This window comes from Chelonia mydas, chromosome 3 (genome assembly GCF_015237465.2).
Source record: "Chelonia mydas isolate rCheMyd1 chromosome 3, rCheMyd1.pri.v2, whole genome shotgun sequence".
Lineage (NCBI taxonomy): Eukaryota > Metazoa > Chordata > Testudines > Cheloniidae > Chelonia > Chelonia mydas.
In genome coordinates, this window is record NC_057851.1 from 193,319,522 (window position 1) to 193,344,758 (window position 25,237).

The window sequence follows — 25,237 nt, forward strand, 5'->3', positions numbered from 1 at the left end:
CAGAAACATGCAGTAAAATGCAACATCCTAGATACTAAGAGTATTGGTGTACTAGCAATACCTAAGACATATTTACTAAGAAATATAATCCAGGGAACACATGGAAAAGTGGCACAATTATTACAAACATTCAGGTTAGGACTTTCAAAGGATCCTAAGGAAGTTGAGCACCCAAACCGCACAGAAATTCAGTGGGTGTCTAATTCCCTTAGGCTCATTTTTCCCCCATGTACTGTACATTACTAAAACTTATATCGTTATTACATGAAAACGTAGAGTCTCTGAAGTGCCTTTCAGAAGAAGTTGGGGGATATTGATCACTATTCAACATTGCTATAACCATATACAAACACTGATCCTTGACCCAATGAGCTCACAATCTAAGGACAGTCAGACAAGTAGACTGAAGTTAGTGGGAATAGAAAACAACATTTTAAAAAAACCCACCTTCAAATATATATGTCAACAAGATTCTCAGTAAGCAGCATAAAAGAAGTGGCTCTTCAACAGGGACTTAAGGGCTCTTCAAGAGGGTTCTTGCAGATGAGCTCAGGGAAATTATGCTACTCATGGGGGCTGCGGAAGGTAGAGTGGTCAACCTTAAAAGTTTACCAGTTTTGACTGAGATTCAGGTTACCTCAACATTTTCAGTATTTCCTACCCTGGTATCTTGCATAGTGCCAATACTTAGGTAATGCTATTTAATTATCTAGAAAAGACTCACTGGACCACCTCCATTTGTGATCATGTAACATCTTGGGAGAATTACAGCAATTCCTTACATGGAAAAGTAATATTAGGAAAGTGTTCCATAAGTGGGTTGGAGTCATGTGACCAGCCAGCTCTCCACAGACCACAGTTTGGGAACTACTGATCAAAGACAACTGGCAGCTTTTAAAGAGCAACCACAGGATGAGGAGCGGGAGGCCAGGAGTGAGAATTTTATTCAATTTATTACCAAAAGAAAAAAGCCCACACACTATTAAAACGGGAAACATTTCCCTCTTCTGGAAAGAGAGTCTGAAATACCAGCTATGTTTTTCTGCATTTTGGGATTTTTTCAGACATTATAAAAGAAAGATTTTTTCTAAAACAAGATATATTTATTCCTCTCAAATTCGTTGCTAGCCTGATTTTCAGTTAAAACCCCAAGAAATTGACATCCAAATCAAAGTGGAAAACATGCATATATCAGACATACAAACAAATATAAAATATTAAGAAATAAACAACAAATAAAACCACTCCATCAAAATATTTTTAAGAATCCACTAGCATAAGGGGGAACAATTATTGCTTACATCTAGGAGCAGCCATCTCCACTGACAGAAGCAAAGTAGATTAAATGGATTGGCACAACAAAATGCTGAACAAACTCACCAAAGCTTTGAGTTTGCAATGAGTTCTGCACAGGTGTCCCTGCGTCCATGTGGAGCCCCATTTGACTTAAGTGGGATTCTGCATAGATGCAGAGGTCTATCCAGCCTCATGAATCTGATTACAGGATCTGGGTTTATAGGATCATTTGAAGTATAGTCACTGTACAGTATTGCATTTAAACAGGAGTAAAAGTCAATTAAGGTCTGCAGGATTGGGCCATAAGTCATTAAATGATAAATAGGCTACAATTATCCCTCTGAGAAACAAGAAACTCAAGCAGCTAAAACCCACAGTTTGAGAAATGTTGAGGCATTGTGAAGACGAGTATCAAACAAACTTCACCTCCTGTGGTAGCAATAGACACTCTTAACTGATCGCAAGTGAGAGGAATTTAAAAGGGATACTGTCTAAAAGATTTTAAGAAGCAAAAAAGATGAAATTGAGATGTGAGAGCAGAATGCTTTGGAAGGATCTTTTGGATGCACCTTTGTCTGTATTATGCTGGTTGATTTCACATTTCCTGTGCATTTGCAGGAGGTTAAATAGAGGAGGTAGGATCTCATACAGAAGGAGAGATAAAAGATGAAGTCAGGGGTTTGGGTGTCATGTGACATCCTGTTGTCACTGCATTTGGAATTGCTCTACTGCCACACATACTGGAAAGCCCCTACCTTTTTAAACCCCCCACAACTTTTTGAAATACCTTTTCCTTGTCCAGCTTGGAAAGCACACCTCTACCTGTGCTCTGTTGTTGTGCACAACTGCCCCGCTGACTATGCCTGCTAAATGCTCCAAACACACTTCTGCCTGGAGGAGACAGGAGATATTGGATCTCCTGGGCCTGTGTGGAGAAGAGGCTGTGCAAGCACAGGTATGGACTAGCCGAAGAAATACTGGCATCCACGAGCAGATTGCACACTCAGAGGGGGGTCAGACTAGATGATCCTTGCGGTCCCTTCTAACCCTAGGATTCTATGGAGAGGAGAGAGGCACAGGAAAAGGAGAGGTAGATGAGAGTACATAATGGGACTTCTCCATCAGCAAACTCCGCTGCTGCAGACAATTGTGAACCTACAGATTCAACAATCCTGGGTTTGACTCCCATTGCAGTCTGTGGAGAACTGCTGCACAGTACCTCCCTACACCACCCCTTCTCCCCCAGCATTCAACATGGCCTCTGGGCGTGCACGCTTACCCCTATCACTATACACTGGGGGAAAGCCTGGACAACAATAGCTTCCCATATACTGACCTGTGGGAACCACAGTTGATGTACGTGTAGCTACAATGGACATTAATGTTCCCTCCTCTTGTTTATTTATTAAGATTCCTCAATAGTTTTAAGTTAAAATGCATTTCACTTAAGCTCTTCAGAGATTATTTTGGAGCTGTTTTTGTAAACAAATAAAACTCTTTTGTTTTAAAAGTGATTCATTTTTATTAGTTTACAACATATGGTGCATAATGCCTGATGACAGTGAAAGTAGTGGTCTTGTACACTCACAACCCACAGGCTCAGTGCCAAACAGTGTAATTGTCACAAATGTACAGTACGCACCCCAACATCTATAGGTGTACTGTCAGTGATATATGCACAGATGTGCAGCAAGCACCACACAGTTCCTAACAGGCCCCCAAAAACTGCAGCGCCAGGTTGAGCACACTGTGGCTCGTTGTTAGAATGCTCTTTCAAAGCCTCCCTAAGCCATGGAGCTCCTTGTTGAGCTTGTCTGATAGCCCTTGAGTTGGAATGTTCAAACTCAGCAGAAAGCCGCTCCACCTCTGCCCTCCACCCTTGCGGCAATTTCCCCCCCTTTTCTACACAAATATGCAGGACACAACAGGCAGCTATAACCATTGGAATATTTCTCACACCGAGATCCAATATGGTGAGTAAACAACATCAACGCCCTTTCAATCTACCAAAAGCACATTCAACTGTCATTGTGCACCTGCTGAACCTGTAGTTCAGGGGTGGGAAACCTTTTTGGCCTGAGGGCCACATCGGAGTACGAAACTGTATGGAGGGCCAGGTAGGGAAGGCTGTGCCTCTCCAAACAGCCTGGCCCTGGTCCCCTATCTGCCCCCTCCCACTTCCTGCCCCCTGACTGCCCCCCTGAAAAGCACCGACCCATCCAACCCCCCCTTCTCCTTGTCCCCTGACTGCCCCCACCCAGGACCCCCCACCTCTTACTGCTCCCCTGGGACCCCACCCCTATCAGTGATTGGTAAAAGCGGAGCACAGTGATAATACTTCACAAATTATGTAAGCTGGGTCTGAAGTTAAGAGATAATAACTCCACTTATACTTTTATAGAAAGCCCCGTTCTTAATGGGCCAAATTTTCCAAGATGCAATTTTTGTGAGTGGCTGACTTGCATGCACTAAACTCCTGATGTGGGCATGCTAGTGAGGTTTATGAGCTCAATGCCCATCTTGCACATCTCTGGGCATGCAAACTGGATGTGGGGGAGGGGGGGAGGAATGGGGAGGGACTGTATCTTTGTAAGTCTATCACACTGCATTTTTCTCTTAAAAAATAAGATAAACCAAAATCAAACACTTTTGGATGTTAGACCAAACACAGGAAATAGAGAGTTTACTCTGAAGCCAATGACTAAAGACTAAATTAAAGCTTACTTTGGCAGATAATTTACACTGGTCATTTGGGAGGGGCAGAGAAATTGTTCAAACAGAAGGAAGAATAGGAAGAACTTGCTTGTTTTGGCTACTTTCTCCCATTTTTCCATTCTCTGTCCCATTTTTCTTTCTTCTTCTCTTGTGTGTAACACCCACAGATTTCCTAATGAGATGGTATACGACCCACCGCGCACTACTGTGTGGGTGTAAATGAAAGAGCTGTGTAAATTAACAAGTAACTTGCACAGATATTTTACTTATGTGCCACAAAAAGGGAAGCCAATATATACCTCCATAATATCAGACAGAGAAATCTGTTAGCTGATGATTTTCTCCTTGAAGTATCCAAGGTGGCCATTTTAACAATGGATTCCCCTCTGCTCCGTAGCCCTAAGAGGCAGGTCCAGACTGCCAATCAAAGAAAGGTAGCTTGGCTCCCACTTCTGGGGAAATCCACAATTATAACATTTTTCAGCTTCAGAAGCTGTTTAGGAACGTCTATTAACCCGATTACAACACAACATGAACTTTCCCTGAAATACAAAATATACAGATAAATGTGCAAAACCAGTCTGTTATGACACTAAGGACTGTTCAGATTGTGAAGTACTCATTTCCCGGATCTTGTGTGCAGTGACTTATTCTGAAGGGCTGCAGTTCCTTTCTGAAGAAGCCAAAGATACAATATTTTTATCATCTATTAACTAAAGCTTGTATTGCCTTGTTTAAGTGCTGGTAACTGGTAAAGTGTAAAAGTTACTGGGCTGTGGATCTTCTGAATAGCGCTCTCCTTATGAGATGGGTTCTGATTGCCCTAGTGAACATTCACACATGCCCTTGTTTCTTTCCCAGGTGTACTGGCTTAGTGAAGAACATATGAATGCTGGACTTAAGCAAAGCACTTCATTTTCTCAGAGTGCGGTATTGAGGCGCCACAGACAGGGCTCCCAACTCAAATGTTTAAGGCAGAGAAGGGCGTAAAAAGATGGCTTGGTAAGGACATTCAACATCAAGTCGAGTTTCCATGGTGCAAACCTGTGGAATTTTCTTTTTTTACATTTATTTATTTTATCTATCATTAATTTAGTGGCAATTAATCCAGCAAGGTGAATGGGATGATAGTTCTGGCAAATCCAAAATCCAGAGCCTCCAGGTTTAGAATGGAGTCATTCATGTTACTGATGACTTCTTTTGATGTATTTGCCTTTGGGGTGTTTGTTATCAGGGGAAATGTAGACAAGACACATAGATGATCAGTTTGCCAGGGCTGGAACAGTGTGTCAGTTTTCTAATTAAAAGGTTGCTTTATATTAACACCTCACAAATGCGTCAGCCTTTCAGGCTTCATATATACTCTCAGATTAACAAATTATACAAGATACCTGCCTGCACATCTGAGAACAATTAAATTTATTTTCACACAATTACTTTTAAACACACTTTATTCAGGCAGTTAACCTTTTTAAAAAAAAATATAAAAAATGTTTCTAAGTGGGAAAAGACATTCCTTAGCAGGATTTTTTTTAAATGGTATCCGTTTCTTTTTTCATAAGAAAATTCCATTTGTTTTCTCAAAACCAGAAATATAAGAGGATCTAAAAGTTCACATGCTTTATAAACATTGCACAGTTCACTCTTTTAGGGGGATAAGTTAAGGTTCCCAACTTGCAGGAAAGGCTTTTAAAAAAATCTTTACTGGCCTCCGGCACTTTCTACTCATATTCTATTTTGTACTTGTGGGAAAAAAATAGTCATGTCATAGCAAGCTAGTTCCCATGTATTCCTAACATATTTTTATAAGGCTTCTACAATCATTTGCTGCCCTAATGAGCCACCAAAACGGTGTTTAATCTTTGCTGTGCTTAATAAAAATATATGTTCATATTAATATTCATAACAGTAATTGCACTGGTACTGCAAATAGGGAGGAACGGGTTGAGAATTTGAAAGTGGAGGGCAGCTTGGGTGAAAAGTGATCACAAAATGGTAGAATTCATGATTCTAAGGAATGGTAGAAGGGAAAACAGCACAATAGAGACAATGGATTTCAAGAAGGCAGACTTTAGCAAACTCAGGGAGTTGGTAGGTAAGATCCCATAGGAAGCAAGTCAAAGGGAAAAAACAGTTCAAGAGAGTTGGCAGTTTTTCAAAGAGACATTATTAAGGGCATAAAAGCAAACTATCCCACTGTGTAGGAAAGGTAGGAAGTTCGGCAAGAGACCACCCTGGCTTAACCAGGAGATCTTCAATGATCTGAAACTCAAAAAATAGTCCTACAAAAAGTGGAAAATAGGTCAAACGACAAAGGAGGAATATAAACAAATAACACAGTCATGTATGGACAAAATTAGAAAGGCCAAGGCACAAAACTAGATTTAAGTAGCTAGAGACATAAAGGGTAACAAGAAAACATTCTACAAATACATTAGAAGCAAGAGGAAGACGAAGGACAGGGTTGGCCCATTATTCAATGGGCAGGGGGGGAGGAAATAGTAACAGAAAATGTGAAAATGGCAGGAGTGCTAAATGACTTTTTTTTCCCAGATTTCACCAAAAAGGTTAGTAGCGATTGGACATCTAACATAGTGAATGCCAGTGAAAATGAGGTAGGATCAGAGGCTAAAATTGGGAAAGAACAAGTTAAAAATTACTTAGACAAGTTAGATGTCTTCAAGTTACCAGGGCCTGATGAAATATATCCTAGAATACTCAAGAGCTGACCGAGGAGATATCTCAGCCATTAATGATTATATTTGAAAAGTCATTTAAGACGGGAAAGATTCCAGAGGACTGGAAAAGGGAAATATAATAGCAGTCTATAAAAAGGGTAATAAGGACAATCTGGGGAATTACAAACCAGTCAGCTTAACTTCAGTACCTGGAAAGATAATGGAGCAAATAATTAAGCAATCAAGAAAGGGAAGGGAAACTACCAAGTAGTTTATGCCCTAAAACAGTTCTACAGACTTAGACTTGAATAAAAAGTATTTTCAGATACTAAAAACAGTTATTTTAAAACTTCACCTTTTTGTTCCCCTGCAATAAAACCTAGCAACAATATCCAGCTTAAATAAATGGCATTCCTATTTTGTTGTGTTTCTGCATACGATTAGCTAAACAGGATCACAACTTAACAAACCCTGCTACCAAGCTGTGGTTACACGCCGATTAAATGACGACCAATTCTAATCACAACAAAACATGGTAGGTGAAATATACCTATTTGTCATACAGAACATTTTTTAAAAAGGATTTAAATCTCTATGCTTTATAATTTTGGCGTCAGATGAAATCATATAACATGTATATGTATGTGAGTGTATACAGAGAGAGAGAGAGACTCACTTAAGAACTTTTACATATAAAGAATATATATTCTTATATAGGAAAAACAATATATATATTTTTACATGTAAAATCACTTAAGTTAGACACTAGGCTCACTGGATTTCCTGGTAGGGACTATGTCATTTATAGTAATCAAAAATATAATAAAAATAATTTCTACCATTTAAAATTTTATTTACAATCTTTAAAATTATTGTACTTGACCCTACCTTTTAGGAACAAGGGAATGGCTTGTGTGCATTCCGTGTGTTTCCACTGGCCACGGTGTTTACGAGCTTCTAAATAGTGCTTGACTCTTGAATCAATAGTGTCTTTTAGCAGCAAGCACAGTTCCTGAAATAGAAATCAGTTATAAATTTATGTCTAAATCGATACATCCTTAAAAATTAATATCAAAGCACTCAAAAATGTATGCAGAAACCCATTCTATGCATTTTGCATTGTCATATTTTAAGGACTATTGAAAGTATAAATAAATGTTTTTAACATTAAAACTGCAACAAGGGTTGGAAAAAGAATTAGACTCTTTAGATATACATTTTGAAAAATGAAAGAGGAAGAAATCACTAAATTACAGTATGATGGTTATGGTCAATTATGACAAATTGCACGGCTGAGTAACTTCCCTAATCAATTTTACTGTGAAAATTCGCATTAACTAGATACATGAAATAAACATAACATGACATTAATATCACAAAAAGTAACATCACTTATACTTTTGAATAGTAAATTACAATATTTTATTCAGGCAAAGTTAATAAATGATACATTTTAAAATGGAATCTACCATGAGAAAATTCATCATAACAGGGAGGTGTGGTAGGGGGAATCTCCCAGGAATTTGTAATGTCCTAATTTCTCTTCTAGGATCCTTGTAAACAAGACCAAACTATTTTGGTTCAGTTCCAGGAGATACTTTAGGGAAGGCTAGAAGTTGAGTAGGTCACAGAAAACTAGTTTCACTGATTTACTTAGAATTTATTCCTAAATTTAACTGATTACACCTTGAAAACTTATTTAAACACATACCACATACATACAAACACACACCATTCAAAAGCACCTGAGCAAAAGCTTAGGTACAGGAAGCACTTGAATAAAATAAAGACTTCATCTCAACAGTACTTTGAACAAATTCTCAGTTGACTGTATACGGACTCGTTTTGGCCTTTCTCTCAATATTCCCATTTTCCATTGCACAGTATCTTGTCAAAGAACTGATGTTTTGTTGGACACTGAGATATAATTTTACATTTAAAATTTTTCAGTGTTCAGACAGATGAAAAATGAAATGAGTACTTCTTTAAATTAAAGACTTTTGCTTCACATGTAGGGGTTAGCTATGACTAATCTAGAAAATATGCAGAATAGACACATGAAAACAGATGATCTAAACACAGGTATAAATGATTAGGTCTCAAAATAATGTACTATATGTATATCAGTGATCCATGCACACTATTTTCTCCTTAATGTTAGAATGAAGTTTTCATTTTAATGACAGTGCACACAAAGTGTGGGTTCTTACTATCTATTCTGCTGTTTACCTCATCAAAGTAACCTCATTGCACATTCTCCGATTGAAAAAAATATTTTTAATTAAAAAACCCCCCGGGAAGTAGCTGAAACATCAGATGCATTTGGTTCCTTTTGCAATAATAAAGATTAATATAAACTTCCTTACATTTATATTCAAAATATTTCTTTTAGCTGTTGTGTTTATGAAGAGATTACTGGAATAGAACTCAAAATAAACATAAGCATACCTTTTAAAAATGTAAACTGGCGCTTTTATCAAAGAAAATTAATATCCCTCTTTTTCACTTATAAAATGGAATTGTGAACTCAACTGATCTTGTAAATGAGGCATTATAGCTACACACATATAGCACAGAATGAAACTAATGCAACAAACTCATCAGAATACAAAATTGTTGTTAAAATATAAAACCAGATCTTCTACTCCATTACCCCTGGGGAGAGGTTGAGAAGGGCAGAAAAGCAGATGAAGTTACTCAAATTCATCAAACGAAGGGCAACTGAGTCAATTCAGCAGCATTCTCCCTCCCCAACCACCAAGAATACCCTACACACAACCTCTGTGTTAGTGGTGTTCAACCTGGGGTACTCAAGGCTCTAAACTGGACACCAAGTGTGATTGTGTTAAGAAGAAAATTTGTATCTGATTACAAACTGAAAATATGTCTTTTACTAGAGGTTCCCCTCAGCCCAGGCACGGACACTAGAGCTCCCATCCTGCTCTCCACTGACTCAGTTAGAGAAGCAGATACTGGAGCAACCAGTCTCTCTCCTCCTTCTACCAAGGCAGCATAGTGCCAACGGAGGAGCAGCTACAAAAGGAAAGGGCCAGGAATGCAGTATCATTCCCCTGCAAACTCATACATAATTTCCTAAGTAATAGCCTTCCAGAGTGTCCCAACCCAAACTGTCAGCAGCTCACTGGATTGTGGTCCCGGGGCAATCAGAGAACCAATCAGAGACTTGGGTTGCTATGGGGCAGGGAGTAGCCTGCACATCTCATAGTTCTACAGAGACCCTAGAGCACAGAGGAGCTGTTGTGATAACTGGGCCTACAAATTTACTGTAACTGAGCACAACTGTAAAAAGTGAGTGAAAGTTCATAAGATGTCACAATAACCTATAAACAATAAATGTTGATGGGAAAAGGTAAAAGGAAGACACCCCCCCCCCCCCCCGAATTAGTCCAAACAAAAATGCCTACTGATTGAACACCAGGACTGTATAAAGATCATGCCTGGTAAACAAGAAGAGTGTGGGACTGGAAATTAATGAACTAAAAATTGGTGTTTCAGAAATTAGGCGTAATGAGTGGACAAAATAATGAGGGGATGGGCTATTCTTCCCATCACTCCCTATTGGGGGCCTCAAAAAGTGACTGTCTACTGGCGATGCTGGCTGACTGAAAGAAGGGGAAGGAGCAAGATTCACCATCATGGCTGCCACCCTCACAATCTCCTGGGACCTTGGACCTACTTCATCCTAATCCTGAAAGATGCCCTAACCAAACTGGATAAGAGACAGAGGGAGCCAGATGACATCGTCATTGCCACTGGCAACTTCTAAATCCCGAACACCACCTAGGATGTGACCCTTTGTCCCCCATCACCCATGTCTTCTTTTCCTTCCCTATCTCATTTCTTCTCTCTCCTATCTCTCTTCCTTTTTTTTCTTCTGACTAATAAGAGGCTGGCTTAAAACTGTCTGCCAAAACTGTCTTTATTTTGCAACACTGCTATAAGTATGTGACCAGAAAGGCAGCTAAAAGCAATGTCCTAAACAGACTGATGTTGGTATGAGTTTTCCAGGTCTCAGAGTGGCCAACAAGACTGTGTGCTATGCCTGTGTTTTTCTAGCACTGAGGTTGCAAGTGAGAGTCAACAACAGAGACAGAAGCTGCTTTTTCTATCTTTGCTATTCTTTTCTTTCCCGTTTTGTGTGTGTTTGTCTTGTTTTGCCCTCTAGAAAATGGGACTGGACTTTAACAACGGAAACAAATGACAGCCCCAGCCCATCTCAACTACCTTCTTGTCTTTTCCCCAAAAGGACAGTTACAGTCATCTTTACTGCCAGACAAAGGGGGTTTCTTTCTAAAAACTCTCTCCAGCGACTGGGAAAGGGAATAAGGGATGTTGTTAAAATAAACGCCTTATTTAATATTTTACATTTCAAATGCTTAAATGTTTTAACCTTTTCTTTTCCCCCTTGTATCTTTAATCAAAGGTTAAAAAAAGGATTATTAATGATATATTTGCCACGGAACTAGGCAGGCTGAGGTGTCTGTAAACCAAACCCCAAACCTTGTTTAACACTGTTGAATGTTGGACAGTGGCAGGGTCAGGTTAACACCTTTAACTTTTTGAGCCTTTTATTCCACCTAAATCAGTGGTCAGCAACCAGTCAATCACGATCGACTGGTTGATCCTGGAGACTCTCCCAGTTGATCGCGATCTCCGGCCGCAGTGGTGTAGTGGGGCTGCCGCTAAGGCAGGCTTCCTGCCTGTCGCAGCCCCACGCCACTCCCGGAAGCAGCCAGCACACCCCTGCAGACCCGGGGGCAGGAGGGGTCTCCGCACGCTGCTCCTGCCTGCAAGCACCGCCCCCCCACAGCTCCCATTGGCTGGGAACGGGGGTGGTGCCTGCAGAGAGGGGCAGTGAGCGGAGCCACGTGTTCCCCCCACGTGTTCCCCCCAGGGAGCCTGCCTTAGCCCCGCTGCACCGCTGCCTAGGAGCCGCCCAAGGTAAGTGCCCCTGGGGGAAGCCCGCACCGCAACCCCCAGCCCTGAGCCCCCTCCCGGAGCCAGCACCCCATACACCCTCCTGCATCCTGAACCCCCTCCTGCACCCCAAGCCCCTGCCCCAGCCCTGAGCCCCCTCCTAGAGCCAGCACCGCAACCCCCTCCTGCAATCCAACACTCTGCCCCAGCCCGGAGCCCCCTCCTGGACCCGAACTCCCTCCCAGAGCTTGCACCGCTCACCCCCCTCCTGCACCCCAATCCCCTGCCCCAGGCTCAGCCCGGAGCCCCCTCCCACACTCCGAACCCCTCAGCCCCAGCCCAGAGCCTGCACCCCTTCCCAAACCCCAACCCTCTACCCCAGCCTAGTGAAAGTGAGTGAGGGTGGGGGAGAGCAAGCGACGGAGAGGGGGGAATTGAGTGGGTGGGGTGGGGCCTTGGGGAAGAGGCGGGGTAGAGCCTGGGTTGCACTTAAATTCAAAAAGTGATCTTATGTGTAAATAGGTTGGAGACCTCTGATCTAAATTAATACAACAGGGTCTTCCCCCATTCATGGTTCTGCAGAGTCCGGAAAAGGCTAGCAGGCAAGCCCTACCCTTCCTTTAAATAAAGTGATTAGTAGAAAACTGTGTGGGTTGAAAATTGAAAAGCTCCCAGGCCCTGCACCAAGTTTTTCCACATGGTGTATGATTTTGACTATGGTTTCTTATTAATTGTTTCCTTTCCCACTTTATGATATCAACACAAAATCTCAATAAGGCTTTTAAGGCATATACTGTTGAGCTATTATAATCACATTTCTCAGCTGGTGAACACACTCGACCCTTGTGCTTTACTCAGAGTGTGAGGTCACAGACAAGTATCAAACACCCTGTTGTGCCTCATTATTAAATCCAATTTCCTGAAATTCATATCTTATATTTTGGCAGTCACACAAAATACTTTTTTAAAAGATTGGGAAGTCAGATAAACTGGGACAGTAAAATCAGTTACAAACAGAAGCTTTGACGATTCATTTACTCAGAAGCAAATTTTAAAGACTTTTCCTATAAACTTCTCCCTGGTTTTTAAGGCACGGATCAGTTGAATCATACTGCTAAATATTCTGCTAAATCATACTGCTAAATAACAAACTATTACGCCTTTTGATTTTACACTACTGGAGCAAAATATTTTGTGAGAAGTATTGGGATGTTCCGTGATGACAAGTCAATGATGTCATTATTAGGAAAGCAGTCTGCTGAAAAGTACCGTAACAGAGACTGCGGGAAAGGACTGGCACTTGAGGCAACTTACATGTCTCACATTCATTTTAATAGGAGACTCAAGTTCCCACAATAGCCTGTAATGGAGAAAAAATTCATCCAGTAAATTGTTACTAGAAATCACACAAAATGTCATGAAAGGTACAAACTTCATGTCCTTGGTCACTGATGCATATTACAGTAATTTTGCAACATTTCATCTATGGTCCTAAACCTACTTCCTGTTTGGAATTCTAATGGACCTTTGAAGAATAAGGCTGGATTTTCTTTTTACAAGAGATAAAAGATCTGCTGATACTATAGCCTGCATACCAAGACAACAGTTTCTTGCACTTGTTATACTCTTGCTGCAACACTCATATTTCTGAGAGCAAGAAAAAAATAAACAATTAATAAAAGACATTTGATAGGAACTGTAGAAAAGGACAGTATACATCTTACATAATCGTCATTTTATTAATCATTTTCTTAGCTTAAGATAATCACACATACTACAAGTACGTGTTTACATTATGTTTATAAATCTAAAAATTATCCAAGTGAGAAGTGTCACAATAGCACACAGAAAAAAGTTTAATATTTAAAAGCAGTCACTTAGTGACCTGAGGGGAGATAACACACATCACAGGCCTCGTAGTCCCAAAGGAGCTGTTCAGGGTTAGGTATAACTCACAATACTGATACATCACAGTACTGAGAAGAAAATCTGAACAGTTCAATGCAATCCAACTTTTTCCCTGCAGCTACATGCTTTTGAAGTAGAAGTGATTTTGTTGTACCTCCTTCTCATGATCTGAAAACCAGCTGGAGTCTCTACTGGAGCCTTGAGGCAAAATATGAAAATCCACTAGGACAGCAAAGTTCCCACACTGGAAAAAAAAATACAAAGGAAAGAAAGAAAAGTTAAGTAGCAGTTGTTGTTGTGAGGCACACATCCAGCAGACAAGGAAATAAACAGTCAAGTGATCAGAGTCAGAGATGCGGTAGCCACAATTAAAGTCTGAGAGGTTTTTTTTACCTTTTTAAAGAAACATTTCATTTTTAGGTATGGAATTTCTAGTTTTAACAGGCATTCCACATATTTATAATGGGAAACTGCTAGAAACAATAACATGTTGCTTATTATAACATACCAAATAACAGATATTGCTACTTGTTAGATGTACCAAGTATAAGCACTCAGATCCTTGGGGATGTGCTAGTCACAGATCCACATTTAAGGCTGAGTTGCATTTTGCACATAACTAAGACGTTGACTCCTCACTTTATGTATGAAAAAGACAGCATATCCTCCCCAAATTTGAAGCACTTACTCTATTGAATTAATTTTCGGAGACATTACAATTATTTTAGAAGTTAAAATTAATTTTAAAATGCGTCCCTTAAAAACAATTAGCAACTGTATCAGTTTTCTGTTTGTCCTACATTATCTTAATAACAGAATAATACACTCTTCAAACGCTCCATATATTTAACATTAATTGGAATCTTTGGTCTAGCCTATATTTGAAGAAATTACGTTATATTATTAATGACTGTATCTAATCGTTAGGATTATAAAGGCTGCAACCAGGGTCATCTCAACAACTCAGATAACTCTTAAGTGTGGCCATTGTGACATCAGAGGCTCAACCAGTCACCATTCTTTCTTTACAGTTAATTCTAGTGATTGGAATGAGACGGTGATGTGAGGGAGACTGGACATATGAACCAAGAATCTTCACTGGTAGATTACTTGGCCCAACTGTCACTGCTGGGTTCCACTGTGTTCCGAGTCAGTGCTGGCCAGGCAAATGAGGCAGGAGTGTAGTGGAGCCTTTCAAGTGCAAAAACATTAGGACTTAAAAGACTTTCATATGGCATCAGTCTCACTAAAACAGCTCTCTTACCCAGTAAGTCAACAGCAAGTTAAGGGCCAAATTCAGCAGTACAGTTTGGCTGCTTTACGCTGTTCTTATGGTGCAAATCGGCTATAAAGGCAACTGGGAAAGTGTGCTCTTTCTGGTTTGGCACTCTTTACCAAGTGGGTTGGGAATGGCTGCAGCATCTCTTCCTAATACATTTGAACTTGACTTCATTCTTGAGAGAAATAATTTGGAAAGTTTATTAAAAAGCAAATTCAATAGCACCATTAGATAATCTTCACTGGTCACGCGTGAGAGGTATCCACGGGCTACGGGGGTAGAAAGCCCTTAATTCCCCTCCAATAGAAATATCTACCAAGACTGAATCTGGTTCTTGAACCTTTAAAAAGCCCCAGGGTTTTCACTGCTTTTGTAAAAGGGGCTTAGAACCGTTTGGCTTCAGAAGAGAAGGCACAGCTCTAAATCTTTTCATATGGGGCACTTTAGAAACCAATCTCAAGGATATAAACTGGCTTCTTCACAGCTCTTTTTCCCTTGCCCTTTATTGGAGCAAGAGAACTGAACCACAGATCACAGGGGAAAACTTCTCTCTTCTTAGCCTCTACTTTCTTTCCAAAGTCGTTCACTTCATCTTATGGCAAGTTCGGAAGTCTCTCCTGTTACTCATTCTGAAAGCCAGATGAAGGCAGCCACACTTATGTGCAATTTCGATGCATGGGATACTTGTCCTCATCATCCTACCTTCAACACCTTAGGACACCCATACCCAGTGTCTGGATGCATCCAGGCCATCAGGACACCTTTACATTCTTTGCATTTTTCCTGGGAGAATCTGTGAAGAAGTACAAGCCCCTTTCGACAATTTAAACTGTGCCTTGCAGTTTCCACTGCTAGCTGTTGCCACTGAAGAATGGCGAATCCTTTTTCCTGTAAAGTGCCTCAGTTCATGGAGTAGGGGTTCCAGACCCTTAATCTAGACAGTCACAGTCCTTGCCACAGATGACTGTATCATCAGACTCTTGTAGGAAGAGTAGGAAACAGATTCCCAAAGTTTCTGTGCTTTTTTTTTTTTTTTTTTTAAATAAACTGCCTTCTCAATAGCAGGGATAAAATGAGGAGACTGCCACCCCTTCTACATCAACTGGCGCAGAACAGGGTGCATGGGTAAAGCAATCCTTGAGTGGTTATCTTGTCAGATCCTGAAAGCTGCACAGGGTGACATCAAAGCGATATCTGGCTAGGAGACTATAAGAAACGTAACTTGTTGCAAAATGCAAAGATGCCAACTCAGTATGTAATAGTTTGCCCTATGAGACAGTAATGACCCATGGTGTTAGGATGTACTGTGGCCTGTCTGCCTCACTGTCTCAGGCATTTCTAAGGTGTCTATCACGATGATATCCAAGCAACATTGTTTATAAAAGACCTATTGCACATGGTCATTACAATACTCTGGAATTTTTCACAAAGATAGGAAACATTATTCCTGGAGTCCTAGCCAAATCCCAATTTGGATATTTACATTCTGCCACTTAAAATTCCCCTGTAGTTTCAAATGAATATTCTATGCTTCACTTCCTGTCCCTAAATATTGCAGGGTGTTGATTTTCCACTGCTAAACATCTGCATATTCAACCCCAGCATTTCAGTTGTAGGAACAATTATTCCTAGTAACAGCAAAATAGATAAATTATAAAATAAAGCACTTTTTTGATCTTTGAGACTGAAAGGCACATCTAGACCTAATGTTCAAGGTATTACAGAAAGTACACTACTTGATTGTCTCTTACTCTGAAAGAGTGCTAAATATGTTGAGCAGAAATCTAAAAAAATGTACCATGATTTCATTATAGTGATTTTTACCAATTGCAATGCTATATTAAGTAAATCAGACATTTCTCCTGTTACTTTGCATTTCAGATTAATACTTTTGGAGAAGTAATTACTGACCAGAAGCAGTCAACAATGGCTTAACCTCAATTACAAAATAATGTATGATCAACATTGTACCAGTAAGTAGAATGCAAAACTCTGCCAGATGAGACAGGCATTGTGTAATCAGTTTGCAAAGCTTCTAAGTTACGTATAGGTATCACTCACTGAAAGAACAGAATGCTTTGATCTATTTTTCAAAAGGCGGCCTTCTCTTTCCTCCAGAGATCCAAGAATTAACAGATGGCTGCAATACCAAACCTCTCCAAGTTTTCCAACTGATGACAAAGTACCTCTAAAAATCTCAAGTAAATCATTAGTCCCAGCAAACTTTTGATTTGACTGGCAAACTTCAAAGTTACAGACAGTACACAATAATATAGGTAATATAAAGCCATTACACTGCACACATTCAAACACCTGGCATACTGAAGGTATTAGTTATGATTAATTTTAAAATGATTAGTAAATGCTAAATGTTACCTTAAGCCATTTTGAACTGAATATAGAAAATATAAATATTTAGGCCTGCAAGACATATAAGCCTGAGGTCAGATTTGGTTTTCAAATGTTTTTTGTTTGTTTCTGGGAAGGTTGTCCAATTTGCCAATCGCAGAGAAGCAATTTGATAACTTAATTAAAGATATGTTGACCCTTACAGCCATCTCAGTACCTTATTGCTATACATGTGAAGCCTATGTACAAAATTTAATATTTGTTTCAATCAAGCGCGATGAACTATATTCTCAGGGCCAAATATCTCAAAATATCACAAAACAGACCAAAAGTTTATAATGTATTTCATACATGTACTAAAAAGAAAGTAGTCAAACATCTAAGATATACAGCCGAAACAGACAAGCCTCCCTCAAAAAAGTACAGAATTCCAACCCGCAACCAAAAAGTAGCTTTGGGGAATCCTCCCCTAAGTGCCACATCTGGAATCATTTGAATATATCACACTAAAGAGGCAAATGATGCCACATACATTTAGAATTAATTCATAAAAGGACACAAGGCAGAAAGGGATCACCAAGATACAAGATGCTATGTGAGCAGTGGGCGTCCTGGGTCTCACGAATGCTAATTCTTCAAACACTTAGACCCTGCCCTATGATGGAAGGAATGGCCCTTGTGTAAGCTTCTTTATATCTTGCATCTGCACTAGGCATCTGTCAGAAAGGCATCTCAACATAGCTGCTGCCACTGCAGCAGTAGAGAAAACAGCTCTCTGTACAGACTAAACTCCAATCCAAAGACATTAAAGAAAAAACCCTGGGACTTACATTGCTCAGCTCAACATCAGTGTTGCTAACTCTAACATTTTCATTACAAGTCTCACAATATTTGGTCTTTAAAGCCCAACCTCTTGGAGTCATGTGATTTCACAATGACAGGTTTCAGAGTGATAGCCATGTTAGTCAGTATCAGCAAAAACAATGAGGAGTCCTTGTGGCACTTTAGAGATTAACAAATTTATTTGGCCATAAGTTTTCATGGGCTAAAACCCACTTCATCAGATGCATGGAGTGAAAAATACAGTAAGCCGTATATACATCACAAAATAGGCAACGTCCACCTTGACTGCATTGGCCTCGTTAGCACTACAAAAGTAATTTTCCCTCTTTTGATATTCACCCCTTCTTGCCAACTGTTGGGAATAGGCCACTTGCACCTTAACTGAATTGGCCTCATTAGCACTGATCCCTCCTCCCCCCACTTGGTAAGGCAACTCCCGTTTTTTCATGTGCTGTGATATACATACTGCTTACTGTATTTTTCACTCCATGCATCTAATGAAGCGTGTTTTAGCCCACAAAAACTTATGCCTAAATAAATATGTGATTTCATGAGAATCTCAGCTTTTTTCCAGGAAAAAAGTAAGTGTATAGCCCTCATGGTTGTATAGGAAAGCTTTAAAATGTGAACCCTAAATGCTCAAAAATCAAAGATAAATAAAAAGAACACATCATTTTTTCAAAAAATTATTTTTAAGCCAGTCTCATAACTTTGGGGAGCCTGACCCATGATTTTTCAAGGGTTGGGATTGGCAATACTGTAATCTAAAACTCTGATAACATTTAAAACTGTACACCATATTGAAAAATACCGTTAAAATTGGCATTTCAAAACTACTAGTAAAGACACTTTACTGAAAAGTGATTATTTGTTATATCTAAATAGCTAGCAATCCAATTTTTATGCTGCCTTAATTTTAGGAACTTCAATGTAACCTTACTTTCCCCAGCCTGAAACATTTTGTTTATATATTAACATTCATCACTTAATTATTAAACAAAGGGCTTAAAGTTATCTCAGGGTATTGCCAGTGTGTCATAGTCCAGCAACAGATTTAATTAATTCATAACAAAATTTCTGGGCTCAGGCAGCCTGAAAAAATACATCGATCATGTTATGGCTTCTTTTGAGGGGGCATAAAAATGTTTTTTTAATAGAATCGGAATAGAAACCACCAGGATATGATCTGAATTTGTCAGTCAAGCAATGTCGCTTGTCTACAGCCTGCTAAAACATTGGCCAGGGATAAGCTCAGATGAGTGGCTCTGCACAGCCTGGCAAACAAGCAAGACTATTAAATCCAACACTCCAACACAAATTAAAATAGACCGGTAGGGTTTATTTCTCAATTCAAATGTGCACATAACCTGTTTCTGGTGCACACACTCTAGTTCCTGTCCTTGCACATTCATCATTTCGAGTAGCGTGAATAGACAGGCAACATCAAGGAAAATAATCTTGTGAATGGACGAGAGGAATGGTGATTTTATGTTCAGTTTCGCCAGTCCAAAAGTGCTTTATCACCACCAGTCATTCACTGGCAGCCAATTCCTTAGAGCTCTAATTTTTTGTGGGGTAAAATCAGCAAACTAATTCACTGTAATCTTTGGTTAAAACAAAATCAGAGAAGAATGGAAACAGATTAGCTTTTTTGTACTGCTGTCGTCACAGATGATTTCATTTCTCAAGAAGATGCCTGCGGACTTCAAAAACATGATCAACTTACGAATTTTAATTAAAACCATTTTGAAATACATTTCACAATTTAGATGTGGTGAGAAGTGCTTCTCAACATGTGAGCTTTCAGACTGCTGTGCTCAGCAAGTGGGTGCAGCTTCCTTTTAATGTACAATTTCCCAGGGCTAGACAATGCTAGTTACAGTTTTATTCCGCTCTCTGATGACGTCAGAAGTATGGAGCAAAGAACTAGATCCTGATGATCACCTCTTGATGATATCACAGGTGGTCAAAAAGCTGGTAGTGGTTAGGTATGTCACAATGTATAATCAGCTGTAGGGCAACAAAGGTATAAGCTCAGTTTGCACTAAAAGCATAATAAAGCCAAAAAGAAACTCTTGAGCTTTCCTCCAGTGGAAGGAGGATTTGGGCCTGCAGAGCTTCACTGTCTTTAACCTGCATTTGGGGAAGCTTTCTGGCCGCTGTTAGAATTTCCTGGCCCTGATGGATCAAAAGAGACTTTTGGTAGGGCTGGAAGTCACAGCAAAGTTCCCTGAAGCTTCCTGGAGCATCTCAGCGATGGATGGATGATCATCATCGTATTCAAGTCCGAAGATGTAAGAGATTTTATTTATTTGTTTGTTTAGTTTTGATGGCTTTTTGTAAAGGAACCAGGGTGACCAGGTGTCTGGTTTTCAAACACCTGGTCGAAAAGGAATCCTGGCAGCTCCAGTAAGCACCGCTGACTGGGCTGTTGACTGTCTGGTTGGCGGTGCTGCACCACACAGCGGGACTGGCAGGCTCTCTGCTAGCCTCTGCACCTCCTGGGAAGCAGCCAGCATGTCCCCCCTCTGGCTCCTACGGTAAGGGGCAACCAGGGGGCTCCGCAAGCTGCCTCTGCCCCAAGCGCTGCCCCTGCAGCTCCCATTGGCTGGGAAGCACAGCCAATCGGAGCTGCAGGGACGGCGCCTGCAGATGGGGCAGCGCACAGAGACGCCTGGCGCACCTTCATGTAGGAGCCGGAGGGGAGACATGCCGCAGCTTCCAAGAGCTGCTTGAGCTAAGCGTCTCCCGCAGCCTGCATCCCTGACCGCCCCACTCAGCTCTGATCCCCCTTCCGCCCTCCGAATCCTTCAATCCCAGCCCGGAACACCCTCCTGAAAGCCAAATCCCTCATCCCCAGTCCCACCCCAGGGCATGCACCCCTAGCCGGAGCCCTCACCCCCTCGCACCCCAACCCCCTGCCTCAGCCTGGAATCCCCTCCCACACCCTGAACCCCTCGGTTCCACCGCCCAGCCTGGAGCCCCCTCATGTACCCCAAACCCCTCATCTCTGGCTCCACCCCAGACCCTGCACCCCCAGCTGGAGCCATCGCCCCCTCTTCCATCCCAATCCACTGCCTCAGCCTGGAGCCCCCTCCCGCCCTGTGAACTCATTTCTGGCCCCACCCCGGAGCCAGCACCCCCAGCCGTAGCCCTCACCACCTCCCGCACCCCAGCCCCCTGAGCCAGCCCAGTGAAAATGAGCAAGTGAGGGAGGGTGGGGAGAGTGAGCAACAGAGGAAGGAGGGGATGGAGTGAGGGGGAGGGACTGGGCCTCTTAGAAGGGACGTGGCATGGACAGGGCCTCAGGGGATGGGGGGTAAGGGTGTTTGGTTTTGTGCAAGTAAAAAGTTGGCAACTCTAAAAGGGACTCACTAAGGAACCTTATCCTTTCAAAAGGTGCTTGAATGCCTGAACCTGGTTGCCTCTGGAAGCAGTGTCTGGAGCTGGAGACTAGAGCCAAATTGTTCCTTGGAGCGAAAATGTGTTGCAGAGAAGAGTCTTGGCAGAGAATCTGGTGATGTCACAAGAGGCTCAAAACGGAGAAGAAGATACACATAGTCATGTGAGTTACCATCACCACCTCCTGGATAGGGGGAGACTGAATTGCTGATTTGGCTATCTTGAAAGGGAGTTGATCTATTCAACCATAACTCGCAAAATTTCAGTAGGATACAGGCAACCTGAATCATCTGATTCAAAGAGCTCAGGGCAGGAAGATAATTCCACTTCATAAGCACAGGATTGGGGTGAATACAAGTTATGTCTAAGGAAATCCTCAGAAGAGAATGATTTGCTTTTTTGGCAAGTGGTGTGTACAGCTCTTGCTCCAAAGGTTCCAAAAGGGATGAGAGTCCGATACTTGGTGCTTCGAATGGGATGAAGGGGGGAAGGGACTAACATCTGGGGATTTAGCAGTAGGAAGCCTTCCTCAAAGTGCTCCCCCTAAGACTTTCTCCTTGCTAGACAGAAACTAAGGTGGAGGGAAAGGGAGAACAGGGCCACACAAATTCTCAGAACAGACTGCAGAGAAAATCTCTGTCTGTGAGCACTGAAGCAAATCACTGGGGAGTGACATCAGAGCAGCGGGTTTCAGAGTGGGAGCCGTGTTAGTCTGTATCAGCAAAAAGAATGAGGAGTACTTGTAGCAGCAGATATTCAGGCACACCTGTAGAGGGTGCTGACAAGCAGAGAGCACTAGGGATTGTGGGAGAGCAGGAAAGAGAAAATGAACAACTTCTTACATGCCTCTGATACTTGGAAAGGATGGGGAAACCCAGAAGTTCCAAGTCTGATGGAGCAGCAGAATCTCATCATTGAGAAATTCAAACTCAGTGCTGACACACACAGCTGTTAATGCACACAATTATTAAAATGCTCCACACAACTTGACAGACTCAAAAATCAACTATTTTCATACAACACAATACAATAAAAGAATGTTTCTATATAAAGCTCCTCACTCCACTTTTTTTTTTTTTTAATTTTCTTCCTACAATCCCTGCTATATGTAAAGTTTAGAACTGGTCTCCCAAGAACCACCCTGTGAGGTATACTCTTGAAAAAATGGCAAAAAATGCACTAGAGAGAACAAGTTTATTTCAGTTGCCAACCAATGCAATTCTGTAGGAGGCAGTTTTGTAGCCTACAAATGGAAGGAAGACATCAGGGCAGGAGCGCAAGCAATTGCAAAACACAAGTTCTTCCTCAGGGCAAAGGCTCCAAATATCAGTTCAATTTCATCATTGTAAAGGATATATGATGTCTCTGCCTGTGTCAAAATGGATCCACGTAAACAAAAACTGCAAGATCATACTTGTGTCAGATTGGGGACAGATATCCTGAGCTCACAAGCTCCATGAACCCTTTCTTTCTCAAGTGCGGCAGTTAACGTTCTGACAATCTGTGAAGCCACTGATGACAGGCCACAAATGGCAAGAGCAGAAATGATAGTCACTTCAGCAACTCATATTCACTATGGTTTGTTTTTATTCTCATGAACGGGCTTAATAACAAAAAGAATGGACAGACAAGTAAAGGGCGAGTACAGGCATGAATAAAACACCCTAAAACTACTCCCACATGTATTTTATTTTACTTTTACTGGAAACAAGAAAAAGGTATTTCTAATATGACTCTGTTAGAAAAAAAAAAAGGAAGGATTTTTCTTGGAAATATGTTCCATCACAACTTCTAGACCCTAGGTGATTAATACATTTACAACAAAGACTAAATCAATTTTGGGGGTTTTTTATTTACCAGTAGTTTAAATATGTTCATTTACCATGTTCCTCAAGCTCAATGCTTAAGGTAATGGGCATAAGTACTTTTCTTAATGAAAAAGGCATCCAAAGGCAAAAGCAACCCTTCTCCTGCATCTACTCCAGACCATCTGCAATAAACTTTTCATCTTAAGAAACTGAACTGATGAGGGATGGATGGTCTTGTGGTCACAGCACTGGAGTGGACTCAGGAGAGCTGAGTTCAATTCCCTGTTCTGTCACAGACTTCCTGTGTGACCTTGGAAAGTCACTTAATCTCTGTGCTTCAGTCCCCATCTGTAAAACAAAGGTAACAATAATGCCTACTAAAAAGGGCTGTGCAAGGATAAATTAATTAAGTGTTTGAGAGGGTCTCAGATAGTATGGTAATGGATGTCATTATACCCAGATATGTAGAACTGAGAGCCTTAACAATTTTCACTTTTTCTTCCATCAACCCAGCTGACATTTCAAAAGATGTGTGTGAAACCCACTAGCTTTCTATTATTAAAACTAAACTGACCTCCTAATTTATTTATTTTTTAAACATGAACAACTCTACATTTCTTTCTCTACCCAGACACTGGAGTCAGATTCAGGGCTTCACATCCAAGAATAAAATTGTTCATTGAAGTCCCTAGCAATTTTTAAACAACAAAATTAGCATTAAAAGTGGTCTCTGGGCCAGAGAACATTGTTGAAAAGGTAGCTGAAAGGAAAAAAAGGGGCCAGGAAACAAAAACAAAGAAACAAAAAAGTAAAATAATAATTTTATGAAGATATAAATAGTAGTTAAAGATACTTTTGAGCCTTTTCCAATACCTTTCTCTTATATTTGTAGTCATGAAATATTTTTTATACACTTGCATAAAACACTTTCCAAATTGCATGTTAATATTAATTAGTCAAATTTTAAAAATAAAAAGCCAAGATTTCCAGGGTATGCATTAATATTTTACTAGAACATTTCCTAGGAAACTAAAGGTAAAAGGCAAAGCACACCCAAGCTGTTTTACTAACTGCATACTAATAATACACAACCTTTTTTATTTTACACACACACACACACACACACACACACACACACACACAAATCATGTGGCTATACAAGGTATATTCTACAATACATCAGATTAATTAGAATCACTGCAAAATTGCTTAACTGCAATAAAAATGATATTTAAAAATTAGGTAGAAAGCTACCATCTCTTTTGATGTATGTTATGACAAAGGAAATAAATCTTACATCTTGGCATCATGGGAAAGACACTTTCAAAGTTCTTTTAAGGTGAAGATGAGGTAAAGCAAAAAGTCAGGTAAGGTAATGAGCCAGTCCCTCAAATGAGGAGGAAAAGGAGTTCTGAAACAAGTAATGCACACAGGCTCATATGTCCTGGACACATTTCACAGCAGCTGCAGGGAATTGGGCTAGATTATTCTTCTGCCCCACCAGTACAACGGGAGGGAGAGAATCACAGGAAACAAACTGCTCCATGTCCCCAGACATGCAGCTAGTTCAGGAAGACTTTGACTCCTCAACTAGACCGTGAGAAATGCCCCACCTGCCCTAGAACACACTTCCTTCCCCTTGTCTTATGAAGTTACCTACCGCAGAAGGCAATTCTTTATGAAAAAAGAAACACCACATGCAGTCCATGTTCCAGTATAAAGTATCTGCAGATGTGAAATCCTTATGCCAAAATAATTTAGCAGATTAAAGATACATTGATTACACATGCACAGACTTGTAACTTTAAACCCTTATAACTCTAAAAATTCTAGTTTTGTTTTATATACTTGTCTCAGTTAACTTTCCTCCTCGAACACTGTGATCATGCCAAGTTTACAGTTTTTTGGTTCTACTGGGGTTTTTTGTTTGCTTTAGTTTTTGCGGGGGGTTGGGTTGTTATGTTTTTTAAGCACCAAAAAGATTTTTTTTAAACTTTCCATTTTAATAATGGAAGAACTGT

General features: G+C 40.6%; 1 protein-coding gene across 13 annotated transcripts in view; it reads right to left on the reverse strand.

Moving 5' to 3' along the window:
• The window catches only part of LOC102945887 (SLX4 interacting protein), a 125,510-nt gene that overhangs the window by 47,744 nt on the left and 52,529 nt on the right, over nucleotides 1-25,237 (reverse strand). For 8 of the 13 annotated variants that reach the window (XM_037896144.2, XM_037896141.2, XM_043544040.1 and 5 more), the window contains 2 exons: nucleotides 13,690-13,779; nucleotides 7,578-7,701 (listed from right to left, as the gene is read on the reverse strand). In XM_037896144.2, the coding sequence (XP_037752072.1) occupies nucleotides 7,578-7,701; nucleotides 13,690-13,779 (214 nt within the window). Of the gene's footprint in view, nucleotides 1-7,577; nucleotides 7,702-13,689; nucleotides 13,780-23,290; nucleotides 23,565-25,237 lie in introns of all 13 variants that reach the window. The other 5 variants (XM_037896147.1, XM_037896149.2, XM_037896148.1 and 2 more) reach the window with 2 other exon arrangements.